The sequence below is a fragment of the Acanthochromis polyacanthus genome, chromosome 5 (assembly GCF_021347895.1).
Source record: "Acanthochromis polyacanthus isolate Apoly-LR-REF ecotype Palm Island chromosome 5, KAUST_Apoly_ChrSc, whole genome shotgun sequence".
Taxonomy (NCBI): Eukaryota; Metazoa; Chordata; class Actinopteri; family Pomacentridae; genus Acanthochromis; species Acanthochromis polyacanthus.
In genome coordinates this window covers 4,922,883-4,941,697 of record NC_067117.1, presented here as the reverse complement: position 1 = coordinate 4,941,697, position 18,815 = coordinate 4,922,883, and the positions used below count along the sequence as shown (strand labels likewise).

The window sequence follows — 18,815 nt, the reverse complement described above, 5'->3', positions numbered from 1 at the left end:
CAGTCGATAAAATGTCCAAAAACGCATATCAGTGTTTAAATGCATTGTTTTTTCCACAGATAATCAGTTTGACGTTAAGGAGAAGAAAACAAACCAGAAAATATTCACATTTAAGAAGCTGTGGTGAAAGAATTCAGGCTGTTTTTCATTTATTTAAAAAAAAGCAGGATTTATGTGAAATTTTGAAGCTTTATTAAAGGATCTCAAATATAAATCAGGGCTTATTTCCCTCCAATGAAAGTTTTAAATCAGTGACGATGAAACATTTTTGGCTCATGGTGCCGATTCTAGAACTTAAATTTAACCAAAACAAAAGGATTCATGAAAGCATTTATTAATTATATGTGCATAAATAATGACAGAAGGGAATAATTTTCATACTGCAGCAAAAAACCTGTCAGCTAATTATCAAACAAAAGACCAGAAAACTGTGTTGATGATTTAAATATACCCAAAGATACTCAGCTTATGGTCACGTAAGACAAAGAAAAGCAGGAAATATTCCAACTTAAGTATTGTGAAGTCAAAAAATGAAAAAAAAAATCCCCTAATAACTAAAGTACTTACCAACGTGAAGATGTTTGATTAGAAACATTTTATTCTACGTCTCATGCTAAAAATAACAAATAGTCATGTGACAAAAATTCCTTTTTTTTTTTAAAGTTTTTGGCTAAACCAAAATTTCTGATTCTTCTTTCTGCATATTTTTGTGTCTTGTGTTATTTTTGTATCTTTGTATTTCATTTTTGCAAATTTGTGTCATTTCTGCATCTTTCTCTGTATTTTTTGCACTTTTTTGTATCTTTGTCAATTTTTTTCACCTTTTTGTGTCTTGTGTTATTTTTGTGTCTTTTTATCTCTTTTTGACCTTTTTGCTAATTTTTTGTCATTTTTGCAACCTTTAAGTCTTTTGTACCATGTTTGCATCTTTTTGTGTCATTGCTTTAGGACTTGTTTCTTTTTGACATTATTGCAAATTTTTGTCTTTTGTTTGTAACTTTTGTCTTTTGTTTTTGTATCTTTTGTGTTATTGTTGCATCTTTTTGTTAATTTTGTCAGTTTTGTATCTTTTTGTGCTATTTTTGTATCTTTTACATCTCATTTTTGCCAATTTCTGTGATAATTTGTGTATCTAGTTGTGTCTTTAATGTCATTTTTGCATCTTTTTTATTGATTTTTTCACCTTTTTCTATGTTCTTGTCTCATTTTTGCACCTTTTTGTGTCCTTTTTGTATCCTTTTATCTAATTTTTGCACATTTCTGCTAATTTGTGTGCCATTTTTTGCAACTTCTAAGTTTTTTGTGTCATGTTTCCATCTTTTTGCGTCATTGTTTTGGGACTTTTGTGTCTTTTTGACATTTTGCACCTGTTTATGTAAGTTATGCATCTTTTTGTTGATTTTTGTTTGCAACTTTGTCTTTATTTTTGCATCTTTTGTGTCTTTAGTGTCATTGTTGGTTTTTTTGCTCATTTTTGTGTCATTTTTTTGCAACTTGAGTCTTTTGTGTCATTCTGCACTGAAGACGTTTCTGAGTTCTCTCTCCTTTGCTGTTCTGCTTACATAGACGTTCAGGACTTTATACTGCACTGAAAAATGAACCCACAGTGAAGAAAAACGCAAATAAAAATCTCAGAAACCTCTTGCAGTTCAGAGAATTAGTTCATCTTTTTTCACATGACTGACATAAATTCAGCCCACTTGTTTTCTGTTTTCAACCTTAAGAATCTAACTGTGTTCTCTATAAATTCCACTTACATCCTGGTTTTGCTGAAGACGTTCGGGAGGAAAAAGCGATCGCCGCTTGGTTTTTGTTAAGTGGCAAAACACTTCCTGCTGGTCGTGTGGATGCTGGGTGTAAAAAGAGAACTCCTGCATGTGGTCAGGTGGTTTAGGCGGCCAGGAAAGTGTGTGGTTTTAAATATTGACTGAGTAAACATGTCTGCTGCGCCGTGCTACGCGTTTTAATATTAAAAATAATACATCTTTCCTGAGGGGAGCTTTGAGTCGCTTAAACAGAACCACAGAAAAAAAAAAAAAAAACAGACATCAGGACTTACAGCAGCTGGTAGATATTGTAGAAAATGTGGAACCTACAAACCGAACCAAACAGTAAAGACGATGTGGAAAACCCAGATTTTAACCTCCTGAGCTTATAGGTAAATTAAACAGGGTACAAGCACAGGAAACATTTCTGGTTATTTTTTTTCTGCCTTTTTGTCTCATTTTTGCACCTTTTTTGTGTCTTTTTTTGCATCTTTTTTTGTCATATTTGCACCTTTTTGCAAATTTTTGTGTAACTGTTTTGCGACTTGTATCTTTTTTAAATCATTTTTGCAAATGTTTGAGTCTTTTTTGCAACATTTGTCTTTTTGCACCCTTTTGTGTAATTTTTGCATCTCTGTTGCTCATTTGTGTCTTTTACACTTCTTGTCAATCTTTTTTGTAACTTGTGTCTTTTGAGTCATATTTGCACCTTTTTGCTATTTTTTGTGTAATCGTTTTGCGACTTGTGTCTTTTTAATCATTTTGGCATCTTTTTGTGCCATTTTTGCTCCTTTTTGCAAATTTCTAATTGTTTTCTTGCAATGTTTGTGTCTTTTTTGCCATTGTTGCACCTTTTTGTGTAATTTTTGCATCTTTCCGCTCATTTTTGTGTCTTTTCTGCAACTTTTTACTTCTTGTCGACAAATTTTTTTGTAACTTTTGTGTCTCTTGCCATTAAAACTGATTCTGCTGTGTACAGTTGTGTATTTGAACACATGATATTTACATTAGGGCTGGGCGATATGACCTAAAATCAATATCACGATAAATTGGGGGGTTTTACCTCGATAACGATAAATGAACGATAAATTTCGCCGCCAACCTCAAACACCCCAATCACAGTAACATTTGAAATGAAAAACTGCTTACGGTTTTATATTGATTTATTGTAAACTAGAACACAATACTTTCAATTAAATGGAAAAGGACAAAACACTCTTGTAACCATTACAAACAATATGTAAACATCAGACTTAACATACCTCTCTTTTAAACTTACATTATTATAAATGCTCTGAGGCAGTTATATTTCTTTTTCAGGTAATGTCTCTTGTAAATAAAAGTAAATATTGCCACATGCAAAAGTTGTAGAGTGGACTGGTTTCGAAAAACGAAGTCTTTTAAAAAATAAAAAGATTTCAATAAAACACTAGAACAACCGCAGAAAAAGCACTGCCATGTGAGAGGTAGACAACAATAAACATTTTTTAAACAAACATTTTAACTAGTCCAACTGCCAATGTGCAAAAAGATCAGTGTAAAGCTGATGATCAAAAGTAAAACCAGCTTAAACAGTGCACTTGAAAAAGTATCAGCAGACTGGATATTGCTACAATTAGCTTACATGAAACAGGTGAAGGTTCATTTACCTCTTGTAAACATTTTTGAGCAAAGGCATACGTAAAGGCACAAGAGCAGTAAGGTCTTTGTTCAGGTAATATCCCTTGTAAAGTAAACAAATTTAACTATTGCCAAGTACAAAAAAGGCATGGTGGACTGGCTTGAAAATAAAATTATAACAACAAAATAATAATAATATAATATAGAATAAATATTAACATTTCAATACAACACGTAAACAATTGCAGCTAAGCAGTCCGTGCCATATGAGGTAGACATTTTACATATTGTAAACAAACTTTATAACCAGTGCAACAACAAATGTGCAAAAATGTCAGTGTAACACACTGATGATTAAAAGCAAAATGAGATTGGTATCTTGTTTTCACAACTATAGATGTCAATCTAACTCAAGATTGCTGTTCCATCTAATCATTGTTTCCACAGATAAGGGTTTAGTCTAGGTTTTTACTTAGAAACACCAGCATGTTAACCATTTCTGGCTTCAAGCAGGATCGGAGGCATGTAACAACATTACCTCCAGAGCTGAAAACCCGCTCAGATGGGGAACTAGTGGCTGGTACACAAAGGTACTTTTTTGCCACTTTGCTCAGAGTGGGAAAGTGGGCATGATGCTGTCTCCACCAATCAAGAGGATTTTCCTCACTATCCTGCAAAGGGGACACCAAGTAGCTACTCAGCTCTGCTTCTACAGCTTGCTGAATTGACACAGCAGGTGCAGTTGAAGAGGTAGCTTCGCTTCTTTTGAAAAAACTGCCCAGTGACTTCTTTGGCTTCTTTGCTTCAGAAGATGGAAATGAAGAATGCTGATGTTCAGCTGCAGTGCTGCCTCTGGTTTGTCCTGTGTGGTCTAAAGCTGCTGACTCCATCTCTTTCTTAATATTTTCCTGAATGGTGGGGACATGGTGTGCAGAAATGTAGGATGCTTTGAATCTGGGATCAACAAAACTGGCCATGTCCAAAAACTCCTCAGTGGTGGGATCTGAAAACTTGTCATCAAGGTATGAAATGATGTCAGACTTGATAGCTTTCGTTAGCTCCACATCGTCATCTTCCTCAGTCAACACTCGTGAATGGAGGATGTGTAATACAGGCTTCACGGATGAAATTGTCACATACTCTTCACCTGACAGGGCATCTGTGAACTCCACCAGAGGAGCCAGAGCTTTGTTCATAGCTTCCAACACATCCAGGTCAGACCATTTTGGTATCAGATGCCTTGATGCTCTGTCATCAGAGAGGACCTGTAATAATAATAATAATAATAATAATAATAATAATTAAATTACATTTATATTGTGTTTTACCACAAAGGAAGTTCAGTTTATTTCTTCAATCTATTTTTTGAATATCTTCCCACCTATTTTTGTCTAAATGAGTGGTGCTTTGTACCTAGCTTTGTCCATGAGCAATTACAAAATGTGAAATCCCCCCGCTCTTTTAAATAGACAGACATACAGAGTCCATGTTGGGTGGGAAACAAAAATCATTTCATTGACAGAAAAGATTAGAATCAGCCCATGAAGACATACTGTAAAATAAAATAAAGTATCAAGAACCATAGCCTACCTGTGTGATGGCTTTCTTTTGTTCAAGTAGCCTTGCTGTCATCAAGTGCATTGATCCCCATCTGGTGGGGCATGATGTTTTAAGGTTGTGTTGGGGCAGGTTTAATTCAATCTGTGCCTTGTGTAGAGCCTTCTTCTTCTTCCAACTGTAGGAGAAGGAGCTGACAATCTTCTTACAGACCTTTACGGCCCGATCCACAGCAGGTTGTTTTTTCAGCGCATTTTCTGAAACAGACACACACATTATTTAGCTCTTAAGTACAGTGCGAATAATCAGTCATTTAGTATTTTCATATGGTCAACTCTGTACAATTAGATAAGGAGAAAGAGATAGCAACAGTGGTGGTAAAAAAAAAAAAAGTACTTTTCTTCCTTAAGTATAAGAAATTATGATACTAAAGCAACAAATTGATGGCAGGAATAAAACACATCCATCATTTTCAATTTTGAGTTTACACCTTAAATAGTGAGAACAAGTCCAAATCTAACATTTTAAGGTGTAAAATTAAAGTAAAAAAAATAAAAATAAAAATGCAGCTAGGAGGTTTTGCATCCAGTCATCAAAATGTAATTCTTACAAAAGTAAAGTTTAAAAAAGTTAACTCAAGTAAAAGTACATTAGTAGTCACAAAAGTACTTTGTAAGTAAAAATATTCCACTCAGGTTTTTGTTATTAAACTAGGACTGAAACTAAACTTAACAAAAACTTTACTAAGATTAAACCAGGACTAAACCAGATATTGGACAAAATGTTCATTTTTAAAGTAAATTTGGAGAGATAATACTTTAACTTTGCTGCAAATAAAAAAATCGTGGAGTGGCAAAATACTGAAACGTGTAATGAAATAAAAGTACAAATATCCATCACAAAACGTACATAGGTTTTTTTCTTACTGTTCTTTTCACCACTACTTTTTTACTTAGATTGTACAGTTATTCACTCACATTTGTCAATCACACAGTACAATAGGTTCTGTTTATTTTATAACAGTGCAAGCAGTCAGTCGAGTTGCCATGAAAACATAACCATAAATGTGCATACTTACCGATTGCCAAGTGGAGCCTGTGCCCAAAGCACTGCACCCGCATCCAATGGTTGAGCTCTGCAGCTTTGACAACGTTAGCACCATTGTCTGTTGTGATAGCCACGAGGTTTTCTTCTTTGAGGTCCCATGACGAGAGCATCGATGTCAGGCCTTGAGCTATCATCTCTCCTGTGTGCTCAGTGGGAAAATACGCCGTTTCGAGCACTCTGGTGCGCAGTTGCCACTCGTCAATGAAATGCACCGTCAAGCTCAAATAGGGCTCCATGGTGCGACTTGACCACAGGTCGGATGTTGCAGCAAAATGCTTCAAATGTTTTAGTTCGGCAGCGACCTTCTCCCTCTCGGTTTTAAACATGTTGGGGAGCACAGTTTGTGAAAAGTATTTTCGCGATGGTATGGCGTACCTCTTGTCGGCAGTATTCATTAAACGCTTAAACCCTGTGCGCTCCACAGTAGCTATGGGGGCCATATCTTTAGCTATGTGGTAGCCAATGGCGTTTGTCATTTCAACCCACCTCTTCGACGTTCTTTCATACGGTGTCACACCCGCAAATGCCTCCGTTATGCGCTGCTGTCGTGGGGTAGAAAGCCTCGAACTCGAGCCATGTTTCTCGCTTTGAGCTTTTTGCACATCTTCAAACTCAACGGCATGATTGTGCTGTAGGTGATGGAAAAGGTTCGTCGTGTTGCCTTGGTTGGTTACGATCGTTTTTAAACACACTTTGCATTTCGTGTTCTTTTGTTCAATGTCTTCTTTGTAGAAACCAAAATATTTCCAAATTACAGATGTAGAATTTCTTTTTGGTACAAGTTCCGGTGGATTCACCTCGACAAACGCGACGTCTCCGGCTGTATCAGCCGCTTCAGTGTTCGAATTGTCAGCCAATGCCATTACCACAACGTGACTCCCCTCTTCTTCAGACTGGGTGAGCGAGTCACCTGCGTGGGTAGCGCACTGACGTCACTTAGTGCTCGGTTGCGGAGTCTTAAAGGGGAATGAGCATAATTTATTGGCCCAAGTCAAAACATAACATTGACATTTGTTTCTTTTTCTTTAAATTATCGTATTTACCGTCATGGACAAAATGACGTCGGTCATCGTTGTAATTCACGATAACGATAAATTTTCGGTTTATCGCCCAGCACTAATTTACATCTTGAAACCAAAAAACAACGGATTTAAGGATAAATTACTCGCGATATTACATTGGTGCAACCATCATAAATATTATTTCAACTCAACTTGTAAAAATAATGTGTGAAAGTTCCAGGTTTTATATAAATTTGACTGTTTCTCAGGTGTTTAAGTGTGTGGTGGGAACGGCTCTCCTAAACGACTCCTCAGATTGTGGGGGAACTGAAGGCAGTCGGTTCGTGTTAACCATTTAATTTGCTAAACATATAACAGTGATTACATAACACGTCCCTGAGCCGACATAAAAAACCTGGCTGTCAGCTCTGCAGCTGCTGGCGGCCGCCCAGAGTTAGCGGGAGGCGATGTCACGACCAAAACACACAGCACTCAGCGGTGGGTTAATACATCATGTCAGTTGTCAGCCAGACCCATGCAGACCGGGGTCGTTTAAAGCCCGGCCAGGTGGTCCGCAGTGTCGAAAGCTCAAATGGACGTCTGTGCGGAGCGAATCCACTGACGTATGTTGTTTTGTCTGGGCTGGCCTCAGCCTGCCATTACTTATCGCTCACTTACACCTGTCACCCCCAAACACAGCTCACAGTCACGTCGACCACAGCTGTCAGAAGGAATCAGCCAGGAAAAAGTCCACTGCTATGGGAAAAGGTGGAGGTTTGGAGCTCCAGAGTTACAGCATCACTAACAAGTTAAATGATTTTAACTGCTTAACCTCATCACACAACAAAAATGAGTTTTTATTTGTATGTTTGTCTTGAAGCGCAAACTAAACAACCCTCTGAAGTTAACTTTTATTTGAAACCACCTAGAAAGCGTATAAATGAAGCAGAAACAGGTGAAACTACCAGAAACACTGATGTGATACTTCGACAGTCTGATGCTTCATTACAAATCTAACTCCTTCTTTTGCTGGAATATTTTACATCAGCAATAATGAGTCAACAAATTGAGGTCAGTCAAAGCAGTTGTTCACTGATTGATACCAAATCTAAGCCCGATCTTTTGTCTATCTCATACAGGTGTCTTCAAGGGAGATCAGTTTGTTGTAGGGTGGTAGGTTTGTGAAAAAAATTTTGGAATAATTGTCATAATCAATAGCGTTATCCATCAATAGTGAATTCATTGATGCCACGTAATCGAACACGGTGAACATTTTTGTTCTGGTCAGAGGTCATTAAGCACCACATAAGTCTTTGTCATGGTGCCCGTTGCTAGCTGAACCCTCATAATGCCTTTTACACGGTTGTATTTGTGAAAGTACATGATGATCAATAGTGCTCATCCTGCCAGTACAGGTAGCCACTGTGCTAGCCACTGTGAAAGTAGCACTTTATCATCTTCACTGGCTCAAAGTCTCACACAAGAAACAATCCATGTCGCAGCTAGTTTGTTCCAAAGATAAAACGTCGATCCCAGTTAACCTTAAACACATGATCTCTGGTTAGAAGTCATTAACCACCACACAAGTCTTTGTCATGGTGCCCATTGCTAGCCAAACCTATTCAGTGATCTTCAGTGATCACCTGCTCTGGTCTCTAGAGTACTAAACAGTAATAGGCTCCACCTGGTGGAACAACCAGGTACTACAGCTAATCCATGATCCATTTTCAGACATGCATGTAGAGAACATCGGTTTTTACCATCTCACTAGCTTGTGGAGCCACAGTACATCCTACTGTGTAAGGTTTTTGAACAATTTTTGACAACTGTCATAATCAGTACTGTTATCCATCAATATTACAAGATGTACATTTATTTATTTATTTATTTGACATGAACTCTGGTTGGAGGCCATTAACCACCACATAACTCTTTGTCATGGTGCCCGTTCCTAGCCAAACCCCCATAATGCTCATCACACATTTGTTTTTGTAAAAGTATCGTCTTTTGGGGCTTGTTGAGTCATGGTACACCCTATTCTTGAACACTACATTTCGAACAGACAAGGTTCCTGACCACTTATGGAGGATGAAGGAACAGCTTGTCTACAAAAACACAATCTTTTTATTAATCCAATGTAGAGCCATTCAGTTGTCAAACATACAAAATGGATAATTTTAATAAGTGTGTAACAAGTCGGAAAATGGTGTCGGATTGGGACTCCGCGTCGACAGATGCTAAATTTTAAATAACTCAGATTGGGGAAACAAAAGTTTGGGACACGTTTGGGACACCCCGACTTTCAAATATATCAAAGAGTGAAGAAACATGAGGGAACAGCTTCGGTTTGCTGAAATATCTGCACACCTCCATCTTCTCAGCAAGGTAAAGCAGTGTGATGAAACATCTTTCTACAGCTGATGTGCAGAGTAGTTTGTAGAGACTGGACATGTTTATTCCAGGTTATAGAAATTTTTGTAAACTAGATGATCAAATTCCACTTAAATTTTATTTTTCTGCGTCAATTTGTGGCATTATAACTGGATCATTCTGCACGGAAGACATTTCTAAATTATCTCTTCTTCTCTTTCTGCTTCCATCGAAGTGCAGGACTTCATAATGCAGTGAAAAATGAGCCCACAGTTTGGTAAATTATGACAGGAGTAAAGAAAATACCAGGGTCGAGAGGGTTAAACTAACTAGATTTTGCTGTGGAATGAATGTGGCCACATCTAAAGGCTTGAGTCTTCATACCTTCGGCTTTTTATACCGAAACAGAGCTCGTTTCCCGTTGAAAAACAGAAAAAAACACTAAAAATTCACCATATGATCTGTGCTGGATTATGTGGATATCCTCTGTGCTCATGCTGCTGCCACCAGCCTTAAATCATGACATACTGCTGACCAGAGCGCCGTTCAATTCGTTACGCAGGAAAGCTCTCTCTTTCTGCGGTTGTGAGTTATATAAACGGTTGGACGGTCACCTAAAAGGCGTCCCCATATCGTATAGTTTGGCCTTGATACCTCAGCTGCAGAAATATTTAACATCCTCAGCCGAGTTCAGAGCTAACAGTCGTGGCAGTAGATCTCCACAGAGATTGGCTTTCATGTGAAATCTGATTTCTGGTATTATGATTCTTTCTACTGAAATGAACTGCAACCCAGCTGGAAGGTGGAGACGCTCCACAGAGACTGCAAAAGCGTAATAGCTCCTATTTCTATTAAAATTTGCAATTGTTTTAAATAACATGACCTTGTTTGATAGTTTAGGTGAGTTTTGTTGTCTTCTTGTTCTCAGGTCTCTCTTGCAACTAAAATCTTGATCTTAATGTGATTTCCTGATAATATAAAGCTGAACTATCCAACTACTGCTTTTTGGGAAATTAATGAAAGTGTCAGTTTGGAAATGAAGCGACTGCTGGCTAACATTTAGTCTAAATAAGCTGTGTTTTAGTCACTGCTTCATCCCTGTTCTGTCTGTCTATAGAAACTGAAAATTTTGTAAATAAGAACAGCTTTACTGTGGATTCAGTTGTATTAAAATATTGTTTATGTGAGCTCAGAGAGCAGGAGAGAAGCTAAGTGGTGAAGATGCTAGCCACGTTAGCCGCATAACATGCTAACACTAAGTATTCTCCTATGGTTGTGGGGACATTAGCATCAGTATTAACAGTAATCCACAGTTCCTCAGATGCTGTCAGTGCATGAAGACTCTTATAGCATAACATTTGGTGAGTTTAGTTCATGGTTCAAATGTTTTAGACTTTAGCAGAAAGTAAATAAACCTGATGGACTGAGAGGCAGCTGCTAATTCTGATTGCTTCACCTGGAGGCAGTGAGGGGGCGGAGCTATTCAAAGCTGGACCACTATTGGCTCCTGAGTTTGTATGTAGAAACTGAGTACAGTTATGATTGGTTGTAAAGCAAATCTAGCTCTTTAAGTCAAACAAAACTGAACATAAATAGATTTTCACCAAATGTGATCCTCAGAAGACGTTTCCAGCTATCTTTAGGGACTCTATGAACAGCAATATTTTTTACAAGATGGTTTCCATTTTATTTATATTAATATGACTGTAAAAACACAAAAAGTCTTTGGATTTTCAACTTTCCGACGGTTCCTGACGTACTTTTCTGTGATGCACTGTTTAAGCTGGAAAATAATACAGATATAAAGCTCAAAATCAAGATATTTCATCAAAACCATGTTATTCTAAGGGACTCGTTTGAAAGTTTGGCTAAACACGACAGAAAAAACTTCATTCCGTCAATCCATCTTGCATTCACGCAAGCAATTAAGAGCTAATGACAGCCGACACAAATGCATGAAACACTGAATAACCAACGACTTGAACATAATCCTGATTGGTTGTACCGCTAGGAGGTCATCCAGTCGAGGAATGGTAGACGTGAACGTCTACATGTCCTACGATTTTGCAAATCCAAGTTTTTAAGAAGCAAAACAGAATACAAATAGATTTTCACCAAATGCAACGCTCAAAAGACTATTCCAGATATTTTCAAGGGACTCTATGGACAGCAATGTTTTTACGAGATGGTTTCCTTTTCATTTACACTACCATTCAGAAGTTTGAGGTCCCCCAGGTCCCAACATCTAACATAACTGCACAAGGGTTTTCTAATCATCAATGAGCCTTTCAGCACCATTAGCTAACACAATGTAGCATTAGAACACAGGAGTGATGGTTGCTGGAAATGTTCCTCTGTACCCCTATGGAGATATTCCATTAAACATTCCCAGCTAGAATAGTTATTTACCACATTAACAATGTCTAGACTGGATTTCCAATTCATTTAATGTCATCTTCATTGAAAACGATTATTTTTCTATCAAAAATAAAGACATTTTTAAGTGACCCGAAACTTTTGAACGGTAGTGTATATTGATGAACAGAATATATACTCCTACCGTGAGTTTGATACCCTTTTTCTAACTATTTTTGACAATAATCCAACCATAAACATAGAAAAGCTGCAACAAAAACAGTCAAGAAGACTTAAAGCCAGAAAATGACGTAAAATCCTTGGAAAAAAATGCTCCTTAGAAAGGAAATGTGTGTTGGTTGGAACTAAACGTCACAAAAGTCTTTACCATGGTGCCCGTTGCTAGCTAATCCCCCACAATGCCCTCTGTTTTTTTTTTTACACAGTTGTATTGGACCTTTCGCCGTTTACCAGAAACCTCTACAGGCCGTCTTTAGGGGGTACAACATCTGATTTGGACGCCTCAAACTAACTGGACGAAGTTCAGTCAAGAGAACAAAATCACATCAAGTTAGAACTTCTTTACATTTCGTTTACCTTCATTTGCCCATCTGAAAGCATCACAATTCACCACTTTCTATCAGTTTTCGGAGCAAATTGCAGCCTAAACAGCAAAATAACTTAAGTGTTTCCGATACTAAGGTTTGTCCATATGTGTTTGGGTGCACAATAAGAATTTCCAGGTTCTAAAACAGGTTTACCCACTAACTGATTGAGGTGGGTGCGTTTTAGTGCGTTGTTGTTGTGGGTGGCTTTCCCCATTGACTCGCTTCATAAATACCAATGAAGCACCCTGACATGCCAAACTCTGGTATAGAAAATTAGCGACAGTAAAAACATTCTCCAGTTGCTGGCCGTCTTCCCGGAGTCGTAAAAGTTTAAAGGTGTTCATAATTGCTAACACACCTGTAACAGTGCGGGCTCATGTTGCTGGGATGTTTATATCTGGGCCCCCTTCTTTTTCCTCTGCTCTTGAAAGGCTCCAACAGTCACATGTTTTCTATTTAACTGTTTTGCTGTTAAGCTTCAGTCTCTCGCTCGGCCTGTTTATGGAGAAGTGCTGCCTCTTGTCCACACTTTCCTTTCGCCGTGTCAGGGGACGGCGGAGGATTCTGGAGAAGTCCGACGTCTCTACGGTTTGAAGGCTGAACCGGACCCAAGAGCAGCTGGACCTCGAACGCACCGAGCTAACAGAGTCTCTTCAGTTTTAGAGAATCTCTTGGCCTCTCTGCTTTGGAAAGTTCCCCCAGACTCTTTTTTTCTTTTCTTCGCCGTTTTCCAGTAATTCTGTTATTGATTTTCTTCTGGTATTTTTGTGTTTGTTATATTAGCTGTTATTTATGGGCGTGTTATTGATTGCCCACGCAGAGCTTCATTACTCTCATGACAAGAAAGACTGTCGAGGTCTGAGGAACATCTGTGCATTTTTCATCTGTCGACTACATCCACAGATTACTGCAAACAATGTGAAATCAGAGCGACTATATTCAACATTTTAGGACTTTTTGTGAACTAAAGCACTTCCAATGTCTTTAAAAATGGTCTACTATGGGATGGCTGCACCGTTAGCTAGTACCAGGATAGTACCAGCTAACGTTAGCTCTGGTGCTAACAGCAACATGTTTGCACTTTCGGCCCATTTTTCACTACTTTCTGGCTATTTTACGTCACTTTACGGTCATCTGGAGTCACTTTATGTCCATTTTATAGCACTTTATGGTAATCATACATCACTTTAGGGCAGGGATGTCAAACTCATTCCACAAAGGGCCGGTGTGGCTGCAGGTTTTTGTTCCAACTAAGCAGCATCACACCAGACCTGACTCATTTAATCAACCAATCTCAGTCTCCAGACAGGTGATTGGTCAGACTGTGTGCTGTAGATATGTTGGAACTAAATGCTGTAGCCTAGAGCACACAGTCTGACCAATCACCTGTCTGGAGACTGAGATTGGTTGATTAAATGAGTCAGGTCTGGTGTGATGCTGCTTAGTTGGAACAAAAACCTGCAGCCACACCGGCCCTTTGTGGAATGAGTTTGACATCCCTGCTTTAGGGCCATTTTTCATCATGTATGGTCATTTTGTGTCACTATGGTGATTTCATGTCATTTAATGGCAATTTTATGTCACTTTCTGGTCATTTTGGGTCATTTTATAGTAATTTAATGTCACCTTATGGTCATTTTGGGTCACCTTATGGTCATTTTACATCACTTTCTGGTTACAGACAGACTCTTTAGATTTCCAACAGTCATTGTACGACTCGACAGTAACCAAATCTAAAGCATAAACTGTGATATTTAATTAAAAATCACTATTTCGACAAACTTGTTCAAAAATTTGCAAAAAAAAATAAATAAATAAATGAATTAAAAATAAATCTGCTTCTTTGCTTGGATTGTATTTTTAAAAAACTAAAAAAAAAAATCCTCAGATTTTCAGACGTTTGATGATCCTTGAAGTACTCGTATGTGATCTATAGTTCATTCGGGAAAATTAACCAAATCTGAGCTTAAAACTGGGACATTTTATCGAAATCACTTCATTCTAGACCCCTAAAGACATGAATTCAGAGATTTCTCAGCTGAACTGCAGGCAGTGTTCACAGAGCAGAGACAAGTATGGAAACTCATTAAAAATGTAAATAGTATATTTATCGTATGAAGAGCCTCCAGTTTGGACAAATTTCAAGTCTTTTTGATCATGTTTGTGTAATTTTAACCAATTTTGAGTAATTCTGGACAAGCTGTGGATGATTATTCATTCTGTTTTTAAATTTTTAATATTTTGGATATATATATCAAGTAAATTTGAGTCGTTTCAGACATGTTTTGTTCGTCTTGAACCATCTTTAAAGGGTTAAAAGCCCGTGTTGCACTGATTAAAGAGGTAAGCAGCTCAGATGTGACTAGAAAATCCCTTTAAAGGGCAGAGATCCTTGAATCAGCCTCTGGAAGTAACAAGGACGGTTCATGTTTCGTCTGAAGTTTTATTGGCTGGCAAACCAGTGTTTTTAATAGGTAGTTAATTTATATGACCTTCACATACTTGAACTCCTTCACTTGGGGCAGAAACTCACTCTGAGTCTGACACGCTGCCAGTCGACTCTTTTTTTGCGGAGGACCTCGAACTTTGCTCCAGTTGTTGTCTCTGACGATTAGTTTATTACTTGATCAATGAATAACTGATTAATAATCAGTTATTTAACAGTTTCTGTTACAGAAATTAGTCAAACCAATGAAATGATTATCAAAACAGATGGTGATTAATTAAACAGTCGACAACTAACAGGTAAATCATTGCAGTTCTGGTGTCTTTGTGGTCACTTAAGCTTCACTTTGTAGTTGTTTTTGCATCTCTTTGCACCATCATATCTAATTCTGCATCATTTTTTGGTCATTTTCTGTCACTTTCCCCATCAATTGGTGTTACTTTTCGGTTATTTTGCATCATTTTCCGGTCATTTTACACCGCTTTTCAGTTATTTTGGATCATTTTCTGGTAACTTTTTGTCACTTTCTGGCCATGTTACAACAGTTTCAAGTCTTTTGCATCATTTTCTGGTCATTTTACATCACGTTCTGGCAAATTTGCACCCTTTTCTAGATATTTTGTATCGTTTTCTGGTTATTTTATGTCACTTTCAGGTCATTTTGCATCACTTTCCAGGCATTTTTTGTAACTTTCTGATAATATTGCACTAGTTTCTAGTTATTTTGCATCATTTTACACCACTTTCCAGTTATTTTGCATCTTCTTTTGGTCATTTTATGTCACTTTCTGGTATTTTTGCATACATTTTTGGTCATTTGCATCACTTTCCAATCATTTTGCACTCTTTCCTACTTATTTTGTATTGTTTTCTGGTTCTTTTATAACACTTTCTAGTCCTTTTGCATCACTTTCCAGTTATTTTGCGTAATTTTTCTGTCATTTTAGATCACTTTCTGGTCATTTTGCACAAGTTTCTGGTTATTTTGCACCCTTTCCTGGTTATTTTGCATCGTTTTCTGGTCATTTTACAATACTTCCTGGTCATTTTTGTGTAACTTTCTGATCATTTCGCACCACTTTCCAGTAATTTTGCGTAACTTTTTGATCATTTCGCACCACTTTCCAGCAATTTTGCATAACTTTTTGATCATTTCGCACCGCTTTCTAGTTATTTTGCACCACTTTTTGGTCAATTTGCATAATTCTTTGATCATTGTTTTTAGCATTCCTGGTCATTTTGCAACGTGTTCTGATTGTTTTACTCTTTCAGGCCATTTTTCACCAATTTTTGGTCATTTTGCACTTCTTTCTGGCAATTTTGCAGTACTTTCCAGTCATTTGGTGTCATTTTTTTGATTATTTTGCATCATTTTTTGTTATCATGCACCACTTCCTGATCATTTTATGTCTTTCTAATGTTTTGCATCTCTGTAGCCACATCCTTTTGACCTTTCTGCATCTCATTTCTCTGTTTTTTAACCATTTGTGGAGTAACTCTGAACCTTTGCTGTCATTTTGTGCATCTTTGCAGTCATTTATTGTCCCTTTTTAGTTCTTTTGTGTCTTCGTGTCTGTTTCTCGGTTGACAACTCGTTGCCTGATCCTTGCAGCTCTATCAGTCGGTGTGTGAACTATTTACAGGCACTTCTTTTTTCAGTAAATATCCAGTGTCGCGTCACATCATGGAAAATTAAATCTGTTTTGCTTGGAGGCTCTAAAGAAGAGCAGGTGTTCGCCAAAACCACAGAGGCCCTCGACCTTCAGACCTGAATGTTGCTAAAAAGTATGCAGATGAGGAATCTCACGACACATGATGTCATTTTACACCTGGATTCTGTGGACCGTCAGTTCCCATTTAACTAAAAATACATTCATCCCCATGAGGAGAGGAGAATGTCAAGTGTCACAAGATGATTAGAAACACAACCAGAAACCCCAAGAATTTAAAAAAGTACCACCACATTTGGCGTAAAACGATCAACTTAGCTTTAGACACCAGAAAGCAGAGCTCAGACTGAAACGTTCAGAGAGGAGAAGCTCTGAACAACATTTTCATTCAAGACACCTCAGCGTCAGGAAGGAAGCAATAAGGAAACCAAATGCTGCCGCTGGAGGGATTCTCTTGAAGTCACGAGTCCTCGCTTTGTTCGCGTTCTAAGAAACCACTTCCATTCAGACAAAACTAAGCTTCACGGAACGGCGAGAACCAAAGCCGCACGACACATCAGCATCGACGCCGTTAACCCTAAAACCCACCGGCTGGACGGAAAAAAATACAGAAATAAATAAAGCACCAAAGTTAAGCTACAAACTGGAAGAAATCTTTGAAATATCCACTTTCCAACTGTCCTCATACAACCATTCTGTTGGGAAAATTATCAAAAACTAATCTTGAATTTGTGAAACTGCATCAGAATCCTTTCATTCCACATGACTCATTTAAAAAATTGCCAAAAACGAGCAGTTTGCTCAAAGCAGATTCTGTAGAAAACAAAAGAATCCTGAACTTCTTGGTTCAACGAGAACCCATGAGTGACTAAAATCTCCAACTTCTGAAAAATCACCTCCAGATCGAACACGTTACTGTGAGATCTAATCCAATAATTATTAAGTATTAGGAGTGAAATTAATTGTGGTCACTTAAGCTTCACTTTGTGGTTGTTTTGCACCACGTTCCAGTTATTTTAAATCACTTCCAGGTCATTTTGCATCCTTGTCTCGTCATCTTGAACCACTTTTTGGTCATTTTGCATGACTTTCCAACCATTTTGAGTAACTTTCTGATAAGTTTCCTTAATTTTATGGCCATTTTGCATCATTTTCCTGTTATTTTGGACCACTTTCTGATCATGTTGCATCCTGTCCTGGTAATTTTATGTCACTTTCTTGCATAATTTTCTGGTCATTTTGCACCATTTTTGGATCATTTTGCATCAATTTCTGGTCATTTTGCATCACTTCAGTCATTTTGCACCACTTTTGGATCATTTTGCATCATTTTCTGGTCATTTTGCACGCCTTTCTGGTTATTTTGCACTCCTTTCTGGCCATTTATTACCACTTTCTGGCCACTTTGCATTCGTTTTTGGTAATTTTGCATCATTTTTTGTTCATTTTGTGTCACCTGCGATTATTTTTGCACCACTTTCCAGATATTTTACATCACTTTCTGGTCAATTTGCATTTCATTTTACACATTTTTCTGGTGTTTTGCATCACATCTCAGTAGTTACTCTGAAGCTTTGCTATCATGTTGTGCGCCTTTAAAGTCATTTATCTTCACTCTTCAGCTGTTTTGAGTCTTTGCGGCCGTTTTTTCTCTCGTCATGAATTTAAAAGTTGACACCGTTTTCTCCACATAGCTGCTTTTGCACATCCGATTTAATTTCCCTGCCTTGATATTAGCAGAGAACCTACTGCTGCTTCCAAACAGGCTGGATAGTTTGCAGAAGACGGAGGCGCTGAGCAGCATCAGCTCCATCCTGAACCATCAGTCAGTCAGAGGAGGCGTCCAGCTGAACTGACTGGTGGTCGCTGCAAAGCATGGCAGCCTATAATCAGTGTCCGTCTAATGGCTGTTAAATGAATTGTCAGGGAGAAAAACAGAGCGAGAGCAGAAGAAAAACACCGATCGGGCCTAATGAAAGATCGGTGGGTTATTAGAAGTCATTACTGAGCGGCCGGGCGGCGACCACAGACATTCCTGCAGACAAAACACACTCACACTTCGCTTGTCAACTTTCCCTTTTTCTGCTTTCTCTGCAATTCTTTCCCCGTGCGTGTTTTTCTTCTTTTTTTTTTCCCCCTCCCGTGCACGTTTAAGGGACATTCAGGAGAAAAATGGACACTTCATTCCCTCCTTTGAGGGACTTTTCCCACATGTGCAGCTGTGGTGGGCGGCCAGGAAGGGGTTAACCTCCAGCTGCTCTATAAACCGAGCTTTAGGAGTCCGCGGGAAGCTACCGGTTCAGCCTTTAAATACA

General features: G+C 38.1%; 1 protein-coding gene across 1 annotated transcript; it reads right to left on the bottom strand.

Moving 5' to 3' along the window:
• Positions 1-2,055: 2,055 nt before the first annotated feature.
• On the bottom strand, positions 2,056-7,164 carry LOC127530209 (E3 SUMO-protein ligase ZBED1-like). Its single transcript, XM_051948668.1, has 4 exons — positions 6,022-7,164; positions 4,977-5,200; positions 4,428-4,651; positions 2,056-2,092 (listed from the first exon to the last, which is right to left on the bottom strand). The coding sequence occupies exons 1-4, from the start codon at positions 6,911-6,913 to the stop codon at positions 2,056-2,058; spliced, it is 1,377 nt and encodes a 458-aa protein (XP_051804628.1). The 5' UTR covers positions 6,914-7,164.
• Positions 7,165-18,815: the final 11,651 nt, after the last annotated feature.